This window comes from Oryzias melastigma, linkage group LG9 (genome assembly GCF_002922805.2).
Source record: "Oryzias melastigma strain HK-1 linkage group LG9, ASM292280v2, whole genome shotgun sequence".
Lineage (NCBI taxonomy): Eukaryota > Metazoa > Chordata > Actinopteri > Beloniformes > Adrianichthyidae > Oryzias > Oryzias melastigma.
The window spans coordinates 19,167,062-19,183,501 of record NC_050520.1 but is presented as its reverse complement, the minus strand read 5'-3'; the positions used below and the strand labels follow the sequence as shown (position 1 = coordinate 19,183,501).

At 38.2% G+C, this 16,440-nt stretch overlaps 1 protein-coding gene across 2 annotated transcripts; it reads right to left on the bottom strand.

Annotated features, from left to right (window-relative positions):
• Window positions 1–2: 2 nt before the first annotated feature.
• On the bottom strand, window positions 3–16,359 carry LOC112148856 (apoptosis inducing factor mitochondria associated 3). Of its 2 annotated transcripts, XM_024276235.2 has the most exons (21): window positions 14,713–16,359; window positions 10,398–10,608; window positions 7,585–7,798; window positions 6,373–6,482; window positions 6,183–6,292; window positions 6,032–6,076; window positions 5,850–5,946; window positions 5,666–5,778; window positions 5,330–5,416; window positions 5,155–5,246; window positions 4,932–5,062; window positions 3,895–4,010; window positions 3,602–3,673; window positions 3,081–3,144; window positions 2,919–2,995; window positions 2,726–2,843; window positions 2,516–2,614; window positions 2,319–2,394; window positions 2,137–2,241; window positions 1,069–1,089; window positions 3–958 (listed from the first exon to the last, which is right to left on the bottom strand). In XM_024276235.2, the coding sequence occupies exons 2-21, from the start codon at window positions 10,426–10,428 to the stop codon at window positions 916–918; spliced, it is 1,821 nt and encodes a 606-aa protein (XP_024132003.1). In that variant the 5' UTR covers window positions 10,429–10,608; window positions 14,713–16,359; the 3' UTR covers window positions 3–915. The 2 variants fall into 2 exon arrangements, with proteins under 2 accessions (XP_024132003.1, XP_024132006.1); XM_024276238.2 differs by lacking the exon at window positions 1,069–1,089 and having other exon boundaries at window positions 14,713–16,357.
• Window positions 16,360–16,440: the final 81 nt, after the last annotated feature.

The following is a 16,440-nucleotide window of genomic DNA, read 5'->3' as shown; positions in this document are numbered from 1 at the left end:
TATTTAGTGTTTGCATGACTTTTTATTTCATGGTTTAATTACAAAAATGCCTCGTGACGCTTTTCAGGAGGAAGAACAATCCTTTCCATTTGCTGTAGAGCTTCAGTGTCGAGACTTCGACAAAGATCTTCCAGAAAATAATCAAACATCTGTTGAATGCCTTAAAACTTTACAAGCATTTCAAAGAGAAAAAATAGAAGATCTAGTGAAATTGTAACAACTGGGGGCCCTCAGTTCCCTGAGTAACAATACATTTCCCTATGAAGGTGCCAATCATAAAAAAAAAAAATATTTATAGCTTGGTATGGTAACATTTTGTGCCAAAATTAGCTTATAATTTCATGTCAGAAGTGAAACATGCTAAGAAGGCAACCAATAAAGAAGTATGTTGAAGTTTGAGCAATTAGTCAAAAGTTAAAGCTGCATTCAAAGCGATTTTCTTGCAAATGATGTATTTTTTGTGGCTGTATTATCAAACTTCCCTACTTTGTGGACTTTGCTTCGAGATCTTTTATGGTACGTTCGATTATACCATGCAAATGTAATTCTGTTTGCAAACACATAGCTTAGTATTCAGTTGAAACTAAATGCTCTTATTTTGTTACATTCCATTTAGGATTACAGTTATTTACATTATATAAAATGTCAATGGCCTTCCTTGGCTTTCTTATAAACAAAAGTATACAGGTAGATACATCTTTTACAGCGCAGAGGCTGATTCCAGTATTGCTGTGAAACATCAATAACATGTAAATGTTCAAGTTGAGATGTTTCAGGTTAAGGTCCGCCCCCCGACAGACACAGCCACGTGTCCTCCGTGTGTCTGTGTGAATAGAATAGCTGCTCAGAATCTCAGCACCATAGGTGTCCATGTCGTGTTGTCCACTGGGTCCTTTTGAAGCTGTAGATGTGAAGTCAATGGGAGCCTTTGTCAATCAACCAAGAAATATCTCCAGTCCTGCAACACAGAATCAGACACTTTTATTGACAAGCTGGCCTGCTGTTAACGTTGATCAACCAAAACGAGGAGATCATTAAAAGTTAAAACAGCACATGGTTTTTCCGTACTTGCCGAGTCGTGCTAACATCCTTCGGTTTTGTGTGTTTGCATTAATGGAAGTAAAAAGCACAAGAAAACATCAGGAATACTGTCTGCACTGGAGGACAAAGCAGGCTAAAGAAAGCCTAAAATGTAATCTTTATAAGCTGCTCTCAGGGGTCCCTGTTTGTCTTGTTTTGTGTCATTATGTGGAAATTACAATAAAAAAATATAAAACATGAAGAATAGCAGTCAAATGGTAAAAGTATAGATACTTTAATTTCTTTAAATGGTGCTTCTAAAAAGACTATTGGTCTAATTATACACACAATAACTTAAGACAAAACAGAGTTCTTGTAGCATTTTTCTTATGAAGGAGGACATATATAAAGAAAATTATGCTTAAAGTTGCAATTATGTGTATTTTTTTTATTTTTTATTTGTGTGAATCTAGAGCAGACTAAATCAATACAGATTGAAAAACTGTTATGTAGGACCTACAACCATAAGCTCTCTGCTAGGATCCATTCTCACTTGTAGATGGCTGGATCCAGGTACGTCTTTATTTTTATCTTACAAACTGGCATCTTGCTCTAAACGGTTCGGCACCGGAGGTGAATTTCTAATGAACTCCTGCTACAACACAAGTGTTCTGATTTTGCCTAAAAACAGTAAAAAGACCACTGGGAATGCTTTTAAAATAGATAAAAAGATGATTGGAGTGGGACTTTTGGTTTAAAATTTCAGACATTTTATAAACTATTTCAATCTGAATTACAATTTTCATGGAGACAGTGCTCATAGCTAAGAGGTTCTGCTCTGTCTGTGTGGGTTTTTAGACTTTCGTGGACAAATCGATGCAGTCAAAATAAATGTTTTGATAAGTGAAAGGTTCATTGCATATTTTGCTTGTGTGCAGTGTTATGATTTGACAAACCTCTTGCTGTATGAGGACTCTATCTTCAGATTTTTTATGTGTTTAGTTTACAGTTTAAACAGCTTTGTTCAACCATTTCCATGCTTTTACAAGACTTGAAATAAATCACAGCAATTAAACCTTGCACAAAAAAAAATTCTGTTTCAACAAAACAACTTACTCCACATCTCGCTTTTTTATGGTCTTTCCAGATCCAAGTACCTCTGCAACTCTAGATACGATGGGATCGTAGTTCATGCTGGCAACAGCAACCACCTCCTCACTCCTGGAGGAAGATGAGATCAGGGGAACACTCAATTTCAGGTACAAACATCCTCCCAGGATAAAGTAAAAATGAGTTACCTGGTATAAAATGCTACAAATCGCAGTTCATCCAGGTCCCCTTGTATAATGACATCATCAAATCCATCACCATAACCTCAAAATACAAAACAAATAGGGTTAAATGGGTCTTTTAAGTAAGTTCAGCAGCTAGATGGCAGTGTAGCACTTAGGTAAAATATTTATTTTCAGGCTTCACCAAATAAAAGCCTGCCTACCTGCATAGCGAATGGTCTTCCCAAACATGGCTGACCAGAAGTAAGGCACGGTTTTGGCCTCAGCGGCTCTACCCATCATGCTGAGAGCTGCCACCCTGCCTGTCAGTGAGGACAGCCGAAAACGTTCATGCCATCATTTGTCAGCACATCCCAGAACGTTTGACCAGACTTATTCTGCTCTCTAAGTCGAGCTTTCTTTCACACACTAACCGTGCACATGAGCCATCTGCCAGTGAGGGATGTTCACCTTCTTGTTGTTGCGCGGAGGGAATGGAAACGTCACCACATCACCTCCAGCAAAGACCCCTTCAACGTTTGTCTGCATCATCTACGGGAAGAAAAATAGTCAAAAATAATGAACCAACATGAAAATTCCATTCGGGTTTCTGGATTTGCAAAGCACCTTGTTTACAGTGATAAAACCCTTAGAGTCCAGGTGGATGCCGCTCTGCTTCAAAAAGCCTGACGCAGGAACACTACCTGCAGAAGAAGAGATGCATTCCCTGGTTAAATATGGAACCCCCCCAAAAATGTGATGCAACTATTGTTGTGTTTTGAAAATCACCTGCTCCTATGACACACACATCTGCTCGGAGGACTTTCCCACTCTTCAAAACAACCTCTTTCAGCTGCGTACATAAAGAAAAAACACATTTACTACTATCTAAATCAATAAACTGAAAGCTTTCATGCTGACACTACACTGTTTTTTGCCATATTTTCTATTACAATTCACACTTTTGAGTGGTACACTGAGGAAGATAAGTTCACTGCTATATTGTTACTTCCTCTTTCCCACGCTGACATCCCGCCTTGATTTGTAATCATCCTCCTTGCTCTCAGCCAGAAACATCCCAACCAATCGCTCAGCTCCCCTGTCATCTTTAAATGTCACCACTGCTCGTCTCTCCTCTTACTTTGACCTCTCATCAATCATCATTCAAGCCATGCACACCTTTAGCATCCAGACTCTGATCTTATGTCAGGGTTTTCTGTTCAGTTATTTAAGAAAATTTGTATTCTCTTATAATAAAACTCTCTGTGACCAAGCATCATATGATGTTGCTTCTCTCACTTTCTGAATACCTGTCCATGATGGCCAATCATCTCTGACACCTCGTTCAGCATGTAGAACTTCACTCTGTTGGCCTCAAACAGCTGCAAAGACAAAGCAGGAAATCTTAAACTGCAAAGTTCATAATCCGCCTCAGTGATCGTCTGCTTCCCTAAGAAAGGGCTGCAACCCCTCCCCGCTCTATTGAACTAATTTGCATTTTAACGATAAGCTTATTTTCCCAGGAAAATGCTGATCTCAGCAGTCTTGAAGTGTTTGATGCTCTACATTACACAAAGCAATGCTCCTTTGGGAGGGGTTTTACCTTCATTATGACTTTGCCGACTTTTTCTCCAAGAGCTTTTTTAAAAGGCAGGGACTCGATGCCAATGACAGACACTGAGTGGGCCTTGTCAGTCAGAGCTGCAGCCACCTCCATACCTGCCGACACAGCAATAAATAAATAAAAATAATTAAATGCTCAATTTAGACTTATGGACATTTTCATTGAACCATTTAATAACATAGTTTATGGATATATTTAGTCAAGAACGACAACAATAAACTGTCTCATTATTAAAATTAAAAATGAATGCAATTTTTAAAATGTAAAAAAATATATTTAAGAAAATTACATCTTTCTTATTTTCACTTTTTCTGCTCTTTACAAAATTGAGGATCAAAGTTGCCTCTCGCGATATATCCCTATGTGCTGATTTTAAAATATGAATCTATGATTTTAAAAAGTTGCTATCAAACACGTAACACCTGATTTAAATTGTTTTTTAAAGTTCTCCCAGAGGTTTTTACTTACGGTATGATGTTTTTTGCCAAGAATCAAATTACCAGTGTCGTTTTCCAAGACATAGTTTCGAAAGAGTGGAAGAAGTTAATGAGAAATTTGCCTTTGAGTCGTGAGGCATTGGCGTCCGACCCTTTCCCATCATGCAATTGTTTACTCTCTCTCCCGCTAGTTTGCAGCCCCTCACACCTCCAACCTAACATGACTATTGCAACTAAAAATAGCGACCAATAAAGGTGCTATCTAACCATAGTTTTGAGCCAGATTCCATCTCAGATGAGGAAATCGAAGACAAATATGGATCTATTTGTCCGCAAGTGGATTCAGAATGGAGTGGAGCAGGGAGCTTGCCGTCACATTTACAAGTTTTTTCCAACTGCATTTTTGTATCTATTCATGATTTTACAAAGATTTGAATAAATAAATACAAATTTGAGCTTAATTTTCTAAATAAGTTTCCTCCATCATGAGAAAAACACCACAAGCACAATTTGCATTGGAGTGGGTCTTTAAACAATCCCAAATAGTCGTTTTTATTAACAAATGTGTGATTGTCTCACCAACAAATGATGTTCCTACAATCACTGCATTCTTGTTGTTGGCTAGCCTGGCTATGCTGTTTGCATCTTCAGGCGTCTGGAGGTGGAACACGTTCTTGACCTCTTTGCCCTTATAGTTCATCGGTTTTGGTCTATTCAGCCATAGCATGAAAGAAATCACACATTAATATATGCCTTTTTCATTCTTTCATAATTATAACACAGTTCAAATCTTATCTCATACTTGCTTCCTGTAGCAATAAAGAGTTTCCTGTACTCCATCTTTAAGCCGTCCTCAAAGGTCACAGTTCGAGTCTTCACATCTACTGCTGCAACCTGTAACCAAATTACCAATTTGTAGAGCCATTAATATTGGATCTTCATCAAAGAAAGTAGATATGAAACTTCCCCTCTCTCACCTCTTTCTCTGTGAGCAATTCAATGTCATGGTCCTGCAGGAAGTCCACAGAGCGCAGCCTCAGCTGTTCCGCTGTGCTTTCTAAGGACTAAAAGGTAAGAATCCATCAATCTTCTCTTCTCATTCATGATATTACATTAATTGACTCTAAAGAGGATATTTTTTGGTAATATTTACAACCACAATAACAGAAAAATAACCATAATAAGTACAAATTCTCACCAATTTTATTATTTCTCCATGTTCAACCTTCTGCAGCACATCTGTGTTCTGCTCTGCAACCTTCCTAACAAACTGTAATGTTTCTAGTAGATGTGATTGAGATCTGTGTACAAACCTTACTCAGTTTAGGTCTGTCATAAGGAGGATGTCTGTCCATGGTGCACATGACAATGCGATCAGTGAAGCCCTCCTGCCTCAGAGTCTCTGCACACACCAGAGCTGCCGGTCCTGCCCACAAAAACCCCAACTTCACTAAAACAGATGTTCCAGAAAAGGAGGGAAAACTAGAATTCACCAACCTGAGCCAATGATGAGAACATGGCTGAAACCTGCGCTGGAGTGAATAACAGATGAACATCTTGCCATTGGTTTTGATCTTTTCTGTGATTGAAGAGCCTAAAATAATGTTTAAAGAAAGAGTTCAGTTTGTTTTGAGGCACATCTTCATCTTTAAAATGTGAATTATCCACATTTTTTGTACCTGCTTGTTAGCACGAATAATGACCTTCTCCTTCTCAACTCTGACCTAGAAAAAACAGATCAGAGCCACGTTTATGATTTAAAACTACAAAAAAAGAAAAACACCAGGCAGAGAATATGATATCAGACAGGACTACAGAGGAGAGGTTCACCTGGAAGACGGGGAGACTATCCAGACCAGGAAAATCCTCAATGTCTCCTGTTGTGACATTAAAACAGGCGCCGTGCCAGGGACATCGCACGTGTCCTTTTGACAGCACACCTGGACAAACATTGGGTAAGAACGCTATGTAACATGTTAATAAAACATTATTTAATCCTAAGTGAGCACATTCCACTCACCTTTGACCAAAGGTGCCCCATAGTGGGGACACTTGTGGCCCATAGCAAAGAACTCCCCATGTTCTTTGATCAGCAGAGCTCTGCCGCTTCCCAGATCGACCTCCCGCATCCTGACAGGGCAAAAGGAAACAAAAGCAACTAGCTTTATTTTGTTTAACTGCTCTGCCTTTTTTATTTTTTATTTTAAAAAAATGTGCGCAAAATTTTTTTTTTAATTTAATTTTTTTTATGTTTTTTCTAGTCTGTTTAGTTTAGTAACCAGCTGTTGTTTATATTTTATGATGGATTTTATGCTTTTGGACAATTACCTGTGTGAAGCCCGCTGAGACAACGATTGAATTAATTTGAAATGTATCAAAATACATATATTTTTTTAAAATCTGTGAATGAAAAAATATATCTCAGGTCTTACAAGTTCATGTGCAGGAACTAAAACCATGTTTGCTTGTTAGAAATTATTTAAATTGGCTTAGTCCAAACGTGCAACAGTAAAGTATATTTTTATGCTATGCATACATTTGTCTGAGGTGATGAAAAAGGTTTACATAGGTAAAATATTTGGGTTAATTGTTAATGTTTTTATTTACTGGATGCATTTTTTGCCTCACAGATTTGTACTGCAGACTGACTTATTTAAAAGTGAATTCTCCTTTAAAGAACCACAAATGGTTTTCAGGAAATATGTTTTTTTTTTTTTGCCAGAGAATATGATTTGAAAAGCAGCATGTGTCGCTGATAAAACCTAATTCTTGCAGCCAATATGAAACAGAATGCCAAACAACAACATGACTCCATGTTGGCTCACACAAATTATTCAGACCTGCAAATTTCCCCATCATTTAATCAAAGTTGATTAGCTACACCTGTCTGCTACATATTTTTAATTAACTCTATGGATAGAAGAAGCAAGCAGACATTTTTACTTTACTTTCATTACATTACATTTTTTACACTCCTTAAAAAAAAGAAAAACATTAACAGTGTGATGTAATGGATGCCTCATATAAAAAATCTGAAGTTTTTAATGTTTGATTCCTACCATACCTTAATGATCATAAGGCCACTTATGTACCACCATTAAACCACCTTCTGTTGGTTTTCATTTGATTTAATTCAAAAATAAATATTACTTCCTGAACCTGCAAGTCATTTGTTAAAGCATTTTTTGTGTATATAGTTTGGTAACATTTACAAATTGATCTTATTTCTTACTGTCCATTTTCCAGATCTTTAACATGACAAACGGAGGCCTCCACATAGTCCCGTGTTTTGAGGTTGAGTGGGAGAAGGCCCGAGTCGTCCTCGGACCCGTGTCCCAGCGCCCCGTTTGGTCGACAGTCGGCAAAAGGACTCGCTTTGCCGTTTGGCGACAAGCCGTCCACCTCTTTTTCTTTTTCCAGTAGTGAGAGTTCCACTTTAACTTCAACTAAACAACAAAAATGGAAACAATGTAAATAATGAGGTTGGTTATCCCGAAGAAACACACAAGAAAACAGGAATTTAAACTTTGCAATGTCACTATTGATGGATTTTCATAAATTATATTTCGTTATCTTTTCAAACAAGCTTTATGTTCTTTACTGCATCAACGCTTATCATAAAGAAAAGTGCATTTAAAAATAGATGTTTAAAAATGAGTCCCATAACTGAAAAACAAAACGCAAACACGAACTTATTGATTTAAAAAAAAAAAAAGTTTATCTATAGGTATTATAAAGTACTAAGGAAAGATAGAAAGTTGACAAAGTCCCTTAAAATTATTTAAATTACTGTATTTTCATACATTGGAGCATTAAAGGAAAAAAAAGTGTGCAGCTTTAACTGATGCATCTTGTCAGATTGTACAAAAAAATCTCACTTATAATGGAAAAAATAGCTACTGTCTAGGTTAGGATATTCAAGGTTTGTGTTGGAACACAAATAAATTACTAACAGCCATAGATAGCTGGCTTGCTGAAACAGCTGTTTTCTGAAAATGTCTGTAATGGACAAATTCATTTTCAGACTTCTAGCACTTGAAAAAAGTGAAGTAAAGTTTAAATAACCATCCATCAATTTTCCAAACCCGTTTTATCTCTTCTGGGGTCACAGAACTGCCAGAGCCTAACTCAGCTACTGTTGGGTGAACGAAGGGTACACCCTGGAGAGGTCGCCATCGTAGGGCCACAATTGATTTTACTTATTACATTTTTTACTTAGAATAAAATACTGATAAAACTATTACAGCTATCACAAAAAATACACATGATATCTTGGAGAAACATCATTGATACAGACTCTCTTTTTTATATTTTCGGTTGCTGTGTACTTTTTAGGTTTTGTCTCAAAAAAGTTTGAAAAACACTGTTCTATGCATTTGTTTCCAATTTTATTTTGGATACATTCAAAAGCATAATTTATTAAAGAAATTAGCTCCCTCATTTTGAAGGTCAGCAGCACGTTCTTTTCTTTGGGCATGAGAATGAATCTGGACACCTTGACACTAAATTCCCAAACTATATTGATCTTCATCTCAGACTTAGGTTGAAAAATATGATTTTGATAGATTGCTGCTGTCCTCATTTTCATAAATACAACCTTTAGATTTACAGGCAGATTCAGTTCCATAATTCATTCATGTTTGTTTCAGTTTTTTAACCATGTGTGAAATTCAGCTGTTGCTTATATATTTGCCCCATTAGGAAAAGCTTGTGTAACTCCCTTTTTCACTGCAGCAGGCTTTATCTGTTCGGCTGGAAAAATGTGCTGATCATCCGGTGCTTACACAGTAATCTGGCTGGAATTTTCTCCTGCTGAGCAAGTCTTAATTAAAATCAATGGAAAATCATAATAGTGAGAGAAATTGCAGGAGAAGGGAGCGAGGAAACGTCCTGTGCCTGAAGTGAATTCCAGATGCTGCAGTTTGACATCTCGCAATCAGAATGAGCTATGGCTGTACTTGTGGTATGTTGAAAAATGTTCATAAATGTGGGTAAAAGTGAAAACGTCTTAATTATAATGTGTTGTGTTTCCTTCAAGTGCTAAATGTTCAGTTGTTCACTTTCTTGTATTTGTAACCAGCCTCACATTCTCATGCAAATGAATCAATTTCTTCAGAGCATTTCATAGATCTGCAAATGCTGCCAATTTCCTCCCACTGACACTCTACGAAGCAATTTTCTGCAATGGGTTCTGTAAGCGTTCAATAGTAGAACTATCTTTTTGACCCAAAATGCTGGTTTATATGTCTTTAAGTTGCAATCTGATGCAGAAATATAGTTTAAAATAACAACTTCTCTCATTTTTAGTAAGAAACAGTCAATTGCTGCCTCCTTTGTCCTGCTGTTCTGTGTATTACACAGTGAGGTGTTAGGTCTTTACTCAGCTAAATGTGTAATGGAATGTGTTCTCTCTTCTCCATTTTAATACAATAATGCTGCCTATACAAGCTGCACAATTTCAATACATATTAGTGTCTCAGTATGTAATCCTCTTGACTGAAGAGAGCACATTTAAATTCCTCCCACACAAAACACTGAACTGCAAACAAGAGAGTGGATGTGTGGAGCAGGACTCTGGGGTAGCTGTTTGATTTGCATGTTCTCTGTCTCTGAGCTTGTGTGGGTTTTCTTCAAGTACTTTGATTTTCCCAGCATCCCCAAACTCACATTAGATCTATTTCAAAAGGATAAAAACGGTAAAGTGTCATGGCCATCTGTCTCAGTAATTTTTAACTGTCTTAGGTGAATGAAAATTCTTAAATGCACCCCTTTTCAAAATGAAAAAATATATATTTTTAGGAACTACATTATGATCTATAATTGTAGTGTAATCAAGCAATCTTGCCAATGTTTACTTGATTAGAACCAGCAAATCCTTGATATAATATATGTTTATATGATGTAATCCTGATTTTTATTTGCATATATTGTATTTTTCATTGAATCTGGAGAAATCGACATTCATCAACCCATTCAATGTGTTTATCCTCAAGGTGAGAAAAAGTCAGTCCATCCCTGATTGGATCGGGACAGAATGCTGCTCACCTGCTTTGGGTTTGGAGAAGCATCCTCCCATGGTGGGCCCAGGAATGAGGGATGCCAGGGGTGAGGGAGGGAAGGAGGGGGAAGGGGCTGGGGCGTGGTCAGAGCCTGGGGCCCAGGTGCTTGGTGGGGAGGGAACAGTAAGACAGAACTAGTGGAATCAGAACCTGCAGGTCCAGGATGGCCATTGCACAAGTCAGCAACACCACATAACCTGCATGATCAGAGGATGAATTAAGTAAATGAAAAAATAATGAACATTTTTTAATGTTTAGATTTATGAATGTTTTTTTTTACATTTTCCTGAATCCAAAAAGTATTCATTAGTTCTGTAAATGGCCCCACCTAAATAGAAGAGGTCTGTAATGCTCATCAAAGATACACTTCAGTTGTGACAGACATTGTAATAAACCTGATTATATTGTTTGATTTTTTTTAAATATTTATTTGTATAATTGAGCAGAAAACAAATATTTGATCAAAAACTGAAGTTCACCTCAGTAATCAGAAATGTTACCCAGGTTACCACATTTGAACACACTGTTATTTGCTATTTTGGTCCATTCATCCATGCAGATCTTCTCAAGAGCTGAGGTGTTTTGGGGGCTGTTGTTGAAAAACACAGAATTTCAACTTCATCCACAGTCCAGAGACTAAAATACTTTTTATGTACTCCTTCATTGCTTGGGCAATGTGTATTTGGGATAATTGTCATTCCAGAAGATTTAGCAACATTTCATACTCAATGCTCTCACTGATGTGAGAGAATTTTTGCTTGAAATTTAATTGTAAATGGAAATGTATCCTTTCCAAATATGGATCCGTTATCCTGTTCATTATGAAGAAAAACAGTAACAGCAACAGAAAAAACATTCTACTCCCTTCAAGCATGGCATTTATATCTAAAGCCTTGCGGTCCGGTCCACTATTTTGAGCGTTTCCATTGTAAAATGGACCCATAAAACAGTACCAAACCGTACCTCTTGAGGGCCCCCATCCATTGAAGGTGTATAGAACAATAGAACAATAGAACGGGACAGCTGGGGCGGAGCAGCTGCTGCCATCCGTTGATTGCCAGAAAGTGATGACAACATTAGAAAGCGCCAATACAGCGCTAAGCTAGCATTTCCATTTTCCTCTGTACATCAGTATACTTCTTAACCGCTCGCAATCTTCTTTCAAACATCATTAACTTCCTGTTATACGCAATGTACAAAACGTAAAGCAAGAAAAAGACAAGCTGCTGAATGACCTCCATTGTTGTTGATTTTCTAGTCGTTAAAGTACAATGACGCAATGAACGCTAGCAGTCTACACCATGCAATAAACTGGACCGTACCGTACCACTCCTTACCAGACCGGACCACACCGGATCGCTCAGTGGAAACAAAGCTAAAGAGTTCCATTTTGGTCTCATCTGATCACATGCTATTCTCTCAACCCTCATCTAGATCTATGTTCACCATGATGCAGACGTTGCAGTATGATTACATCAAGATGTAGACAAGTGTCTTGTTCAAACAGGTGCTATTAATACAGGTAATAAGTGAGGGATAGAAGAGCTCGTTAAAGAAGTAACACGTCTGTGAGGGTCAGAATTTTTGCAGGTTTGTGAGAACTACTTATTTTCTGCACTATTCAACAAATAAATTATTTAACAATCATATTCTGTGATTTCCTGGATTTTACATTAAGTCTCTTATAGTTGATGTGTATCTATGATGAACTTGACAGATCTCTCTCATCTTTTTAAGTGAAACAAGAGTAACAGAAAAAATACTTTCTTTGTATAATAGGTCTGAATTTTGAATTCTTGGCTGAATATTACATTATGGTTGTCAAAGTGACATATTAGCATCTGCTAAAAAGAAGCAATTATGCTAATTGGGAACATTTCCCCACAGTTCCTCCCTTTGCTTCTACATGTTGCATGGGAAACTGTTAGGCATTAACAGCACTCGAACACCTATTAACTTTCTTGTCACACTGTGCTTTAAGGGGAAGCAGGGGCCCCTTGAGTTTCAAAATCCCCCCCTCCTTGTTGTTTTGTTGCTACATTGGCCTTACAGTTCTGCCAGCTCGGGTATTTCACACACTGACTGTAGTCGGTGGGTCATGGCAGCACTGGCTGCTGTGAGTCTGAGGTTTGCCAATTACTGTGGTGTATTGCACTTTATGATAAAACCAAAGACTACTTGGTATTCTGAGCATAAGTTCTTGAAATTCAGGAAAAAAGAGTTCAGTGCTGAATGGACTTTATTTTAAAACATTTTTTTTAATAAGAAGAGTTTTGTCACTTTGCATTGATTTTCATTGTTTAAGAGTAATAATGTGCAATTATATGTATAATTTTTTAAGGAAAGTTGATTTTTTTGGGGTCATTTCAATTAATACATTCTTTCTTCTATATTCAGGAGTAAAATTTTGAGACTTTCAGACTGTCACAAGCCGATTCTATAATTGTGAGACTTCTTTCATATCAGTTGTAACATTCAAGTTGGTTTAAATTCAAAGTTCAAACGCCAGGAAAGGAATTTCTTCAATATTAAAAATTAAAAACAAATAAAATTGTTCATTTTCACTATTTTGTCTATTGTTTTTACTTCATTCTTCTTATCTAAAAGTTTCCACATTGACTGTTCTCCATTTCCTTTGTTGGCACCTTATCCTGTTTCCCAGAACTCTTGTGACGAGGATTTTCATTTATATATATCTTTCTTAGAATTCAGTATTGTGAGTGTTCCTAAATTCCTTCCTCAAGTGAAAATCTGAGCCCTAAAAACTTAGACTTTTGTCCTTTAATATTTTGTCAGCGCTGAAATTTTGATGAGCAACATATTGGAGCATTCACACCCCAAGATATTTTGTCCAAAACTGAAGTAGGTTAAGCAGATTTGGTCCTCACAACATATGACGCAGATCCTTCTCCTTTACCGCTGGGCCTGTCCCCAAGCAGTGCTAATAATCCTGCCAGCAAACAAGCTGTCAGTTTCACTACGAATGTAATACCGCTTACTGGAATGTTGGAGGGACGAATTAGCAAACCCCCTGGTTGGGGGTGAGGAGAGTAAACAGGCTGTTAGTGGAGCGGCTGCCCTCTAAAGGTCACATCCATCTCCATCTCAAGCGGTCAGGCTTCTTCTTCAACTCTGTTGTACATCACGTTGCAGTATTTCCAAAATAAAAGCATCAGAGCTTAACTGAAACAAGATGTAGAATTTAGCTCCAAACAACCCCGGTTTTAGAGGATGAATTATTTTTCAGAGTTGCTTGGCAGGAACTGCCTTGTACAACATATGACTACGTCTCTGTCTGTTAAAATCTACACATTGCTCCAGTGAAAACCTGAGAAATTATCCTATAATTGTAAAAAATCACCCTAAATATCTTTGTTGTTTTGTTAATCAAGCCTTAAGAGGCCCAGAAAAAGGAGCTTCTGACACCTTTAAACTTTTGTATTCATCTGCAAAAGATAATATGGCAGCCACACGCCTTGTTTAAAGCCTATTAGATGTTTCACAGAGTATTTGTTCTAAGAAACGTAGGCTACAAAGTTTGCCGGAAGTTAACTATTTTTTCTTCATTGGCTTGGGGCTGAATGGCAGGGGTGGCATTACACCCCAAACAGCATGTCCCCTTGACAAATATGAATGGCACCCTTTAAAAATAAGAACGATATGTAGTAAAGTTCCTGTGATGTGAGCCATATTTTCACCAGATTACAGAGGTCACCGTTAAGCTTTGGGAGGAATTCAAAAACAAAACCAGCCGTGTTGACAATAAATCACAACACTAGAACTACAAAACAATTCTAAATCCATCCCCAATTTTGCAGGTTCATGACAAAGTTCTGACTTTGCATTTATTTAGACATCAAGTTGATCTGAGCCTCTGAATTAATTATTTACATTTCCTGTGAAGAGGAAAGAAAGGTTGCAGGGAATCAGGTCATTTTTTTGCTGCTTGATAACCTCTCCGTGATGTCATGGAAAAGTAGAATTGAGATTAAGAAAAGGGTTTACACCCCTGCAGTAGAGCTGTGCTACCAAGTAACAGTCTGCTTTCTTCCAGTTTATTAGCAAACACACACATAAACACAAATACACAAAGTGATAGACAAAACCAGAACAAAAACAGCCATGATATTCTTCTTATTTAGATGTTTTGTTTTAGTTTTAAGGATAAATTGGTTGTTAATTTCTAATTTCGGCTGTTTTCACAGTGAGATCCAGAACTCAAACTTCTTTACAAGCCCTGTGTGAGAATCAGATAATAAAACAAAGCATGTCCATGGCTGTAGGGGAATAAAGCAGCTCACCGGTGTGCGTGGAGCAGGTGCGCTCAGATCCTGTCAGGCTCCCGGGTGCTCAGGTTCCCCTCCAGAGCATGGTAGCATATTTGCTTAAGTCCCTCTCTCTCAGTTGTCTTTGTTGAAGTATTTCCACACAGTTTGTTCCTTCTTTTTCTGTTCTCTCTGGTGAGGCAGAATCTCCTGTGAATGTGTGCTCTGCCTCTCCTGGAGCCCCCCTCTGAGCCGTCCGGTTGTTGGAGTCACTCTCTGTCCGAGCCTGAAACTGCAGCATGCGGGACCTTTGTCAGCTCCTCAGCTGTATGCAGTATTGATGGAGTTGCTGAGGGGATGCTAACACAGCATGAATCCTCACCGTTCCCCTCTCCCGTCCTCCCACTCCTCCTCTCTTTCCAAAGCATAGACACCCCCTGTTTCTCTCAGCTGCTCGAATCGTTCAGCTTCTCTTTCAGATGTCAAAGATTTACAAGTTCGAGCGGATCAAAGACTCGCTGCTTTCCTCACTGCATAGCCTGAGCTGGCTGCCCACTCACTGCACTGCCGCCTGCTTGCTTGCTTTGCATGCTGCCGCACACACGTGCTTTCGCAAGGATATTGACTGATGCTAAACCCTTACAGTTCTCCCTTTGACCTCAGGGACTCACGCAAGAACCAGAGAGAGCCATGCAAATAGCTGCGCAGCTCTCACTTTCTTCCTCTGTGATCAGCAGAACGACAAAGAGTGAAAGTGCAGTTGTTGCAGTAATTCCAGTTTCAGTCAGGAGGTAAGGTGCAGCAGGATTAAAGGGGTATACTGAGTCTTATAGAAATGAGCTCCCAGGATATTTCCATTCACCCAGGCTAGCAGAAACTGTCCCATAAGAACTAGGTCACCCCCTGATAATCTACAGATTTGTTTCTATGAATATTGATAACAAACTTCGCAGACAATTCTTAAAAAAAACCTTCTTATTATTCCAAGACATGACATGTTATCTGGTTAAACAACAGATTGCTAAAAAGAAACACACAATGTCTTCCCGCAGGGTGCTGACAGATGACATTCACATGCACTGCAGAGTCTGTGTTTTTGTTGGTTCTTCTGCGCAGGCACGTGTAAAAGCACAGCTGAGTGGAAGCCAGGAGAGGCGGCGCACGATAGTACAGCTGATCAGGCTCTTCCAGAGTGCAGAGATGGGTGTCTTACATCACTGTCACATCACAGGACTCTCAGGAATTTCATCTGCAGGAGTAAAAAGAGAAGGGCTGCACCAGAAAAAAGTGGAGAAAAACCCAATCCTTAAGGCAAAAGGTCAAAATATATATATAGCATTGTATACCACCAAGACAACCTCTTTAACACATAGTTGGATGCGGGAAAACTGCAGCGGTGGAATGCAACCCTTGTCAGACTGTTTGCTCCTGTTCTTTACAGTGGGCTCACAGTTGGACATCAGTATAGGACATTCTGTGATATGTGGACATCCCTGGAGTTTTCTGTTCAGCCACAATATTTTCCCTTTACACTTTTGAAGTGAAATAAAAACACATTCTCTATTGAGAGTGAAAAGTTGACTCAGTCTTTCAGTAATCCCGTAATTGGTTATTGGATATTTTTTGTCATTTTTAGAGACTAAAAATTATAGGTATGAATACATTAAAACATTAGTTTTGAACAGCTGCTGTCATGTGGTGGATTTGATTCAATACAGGGTTATGCTGAATCTTTGACTTCTTTACCAACAAGTCAATTCTACC

Excerpts from the sequence above, each read along its gene's own strand:
- LOC112148856 (XM_024276235.2), bottom strand. The coding sequence starts at position 10,428 with ATGGGAGGATGCTTCTCCAAACCCAAAGCAG. Across the intron at positions 6,077-6,182 it reads ATAGTCTCCCCGTCTTCCAG|GTCAGAGTTGAGAAGGAGAA; the intron begins GTGAACCTCTCC and ends TGTTTTTTCTAG. Across the intron at positions 5,247-5,329 it reads AATTGCTCACAGAGAAAGAG|GTTGCAGCAGTAGATGTGAA; the intron begins GTGAGAGAGGGG and ends ATTTGGTTACAG.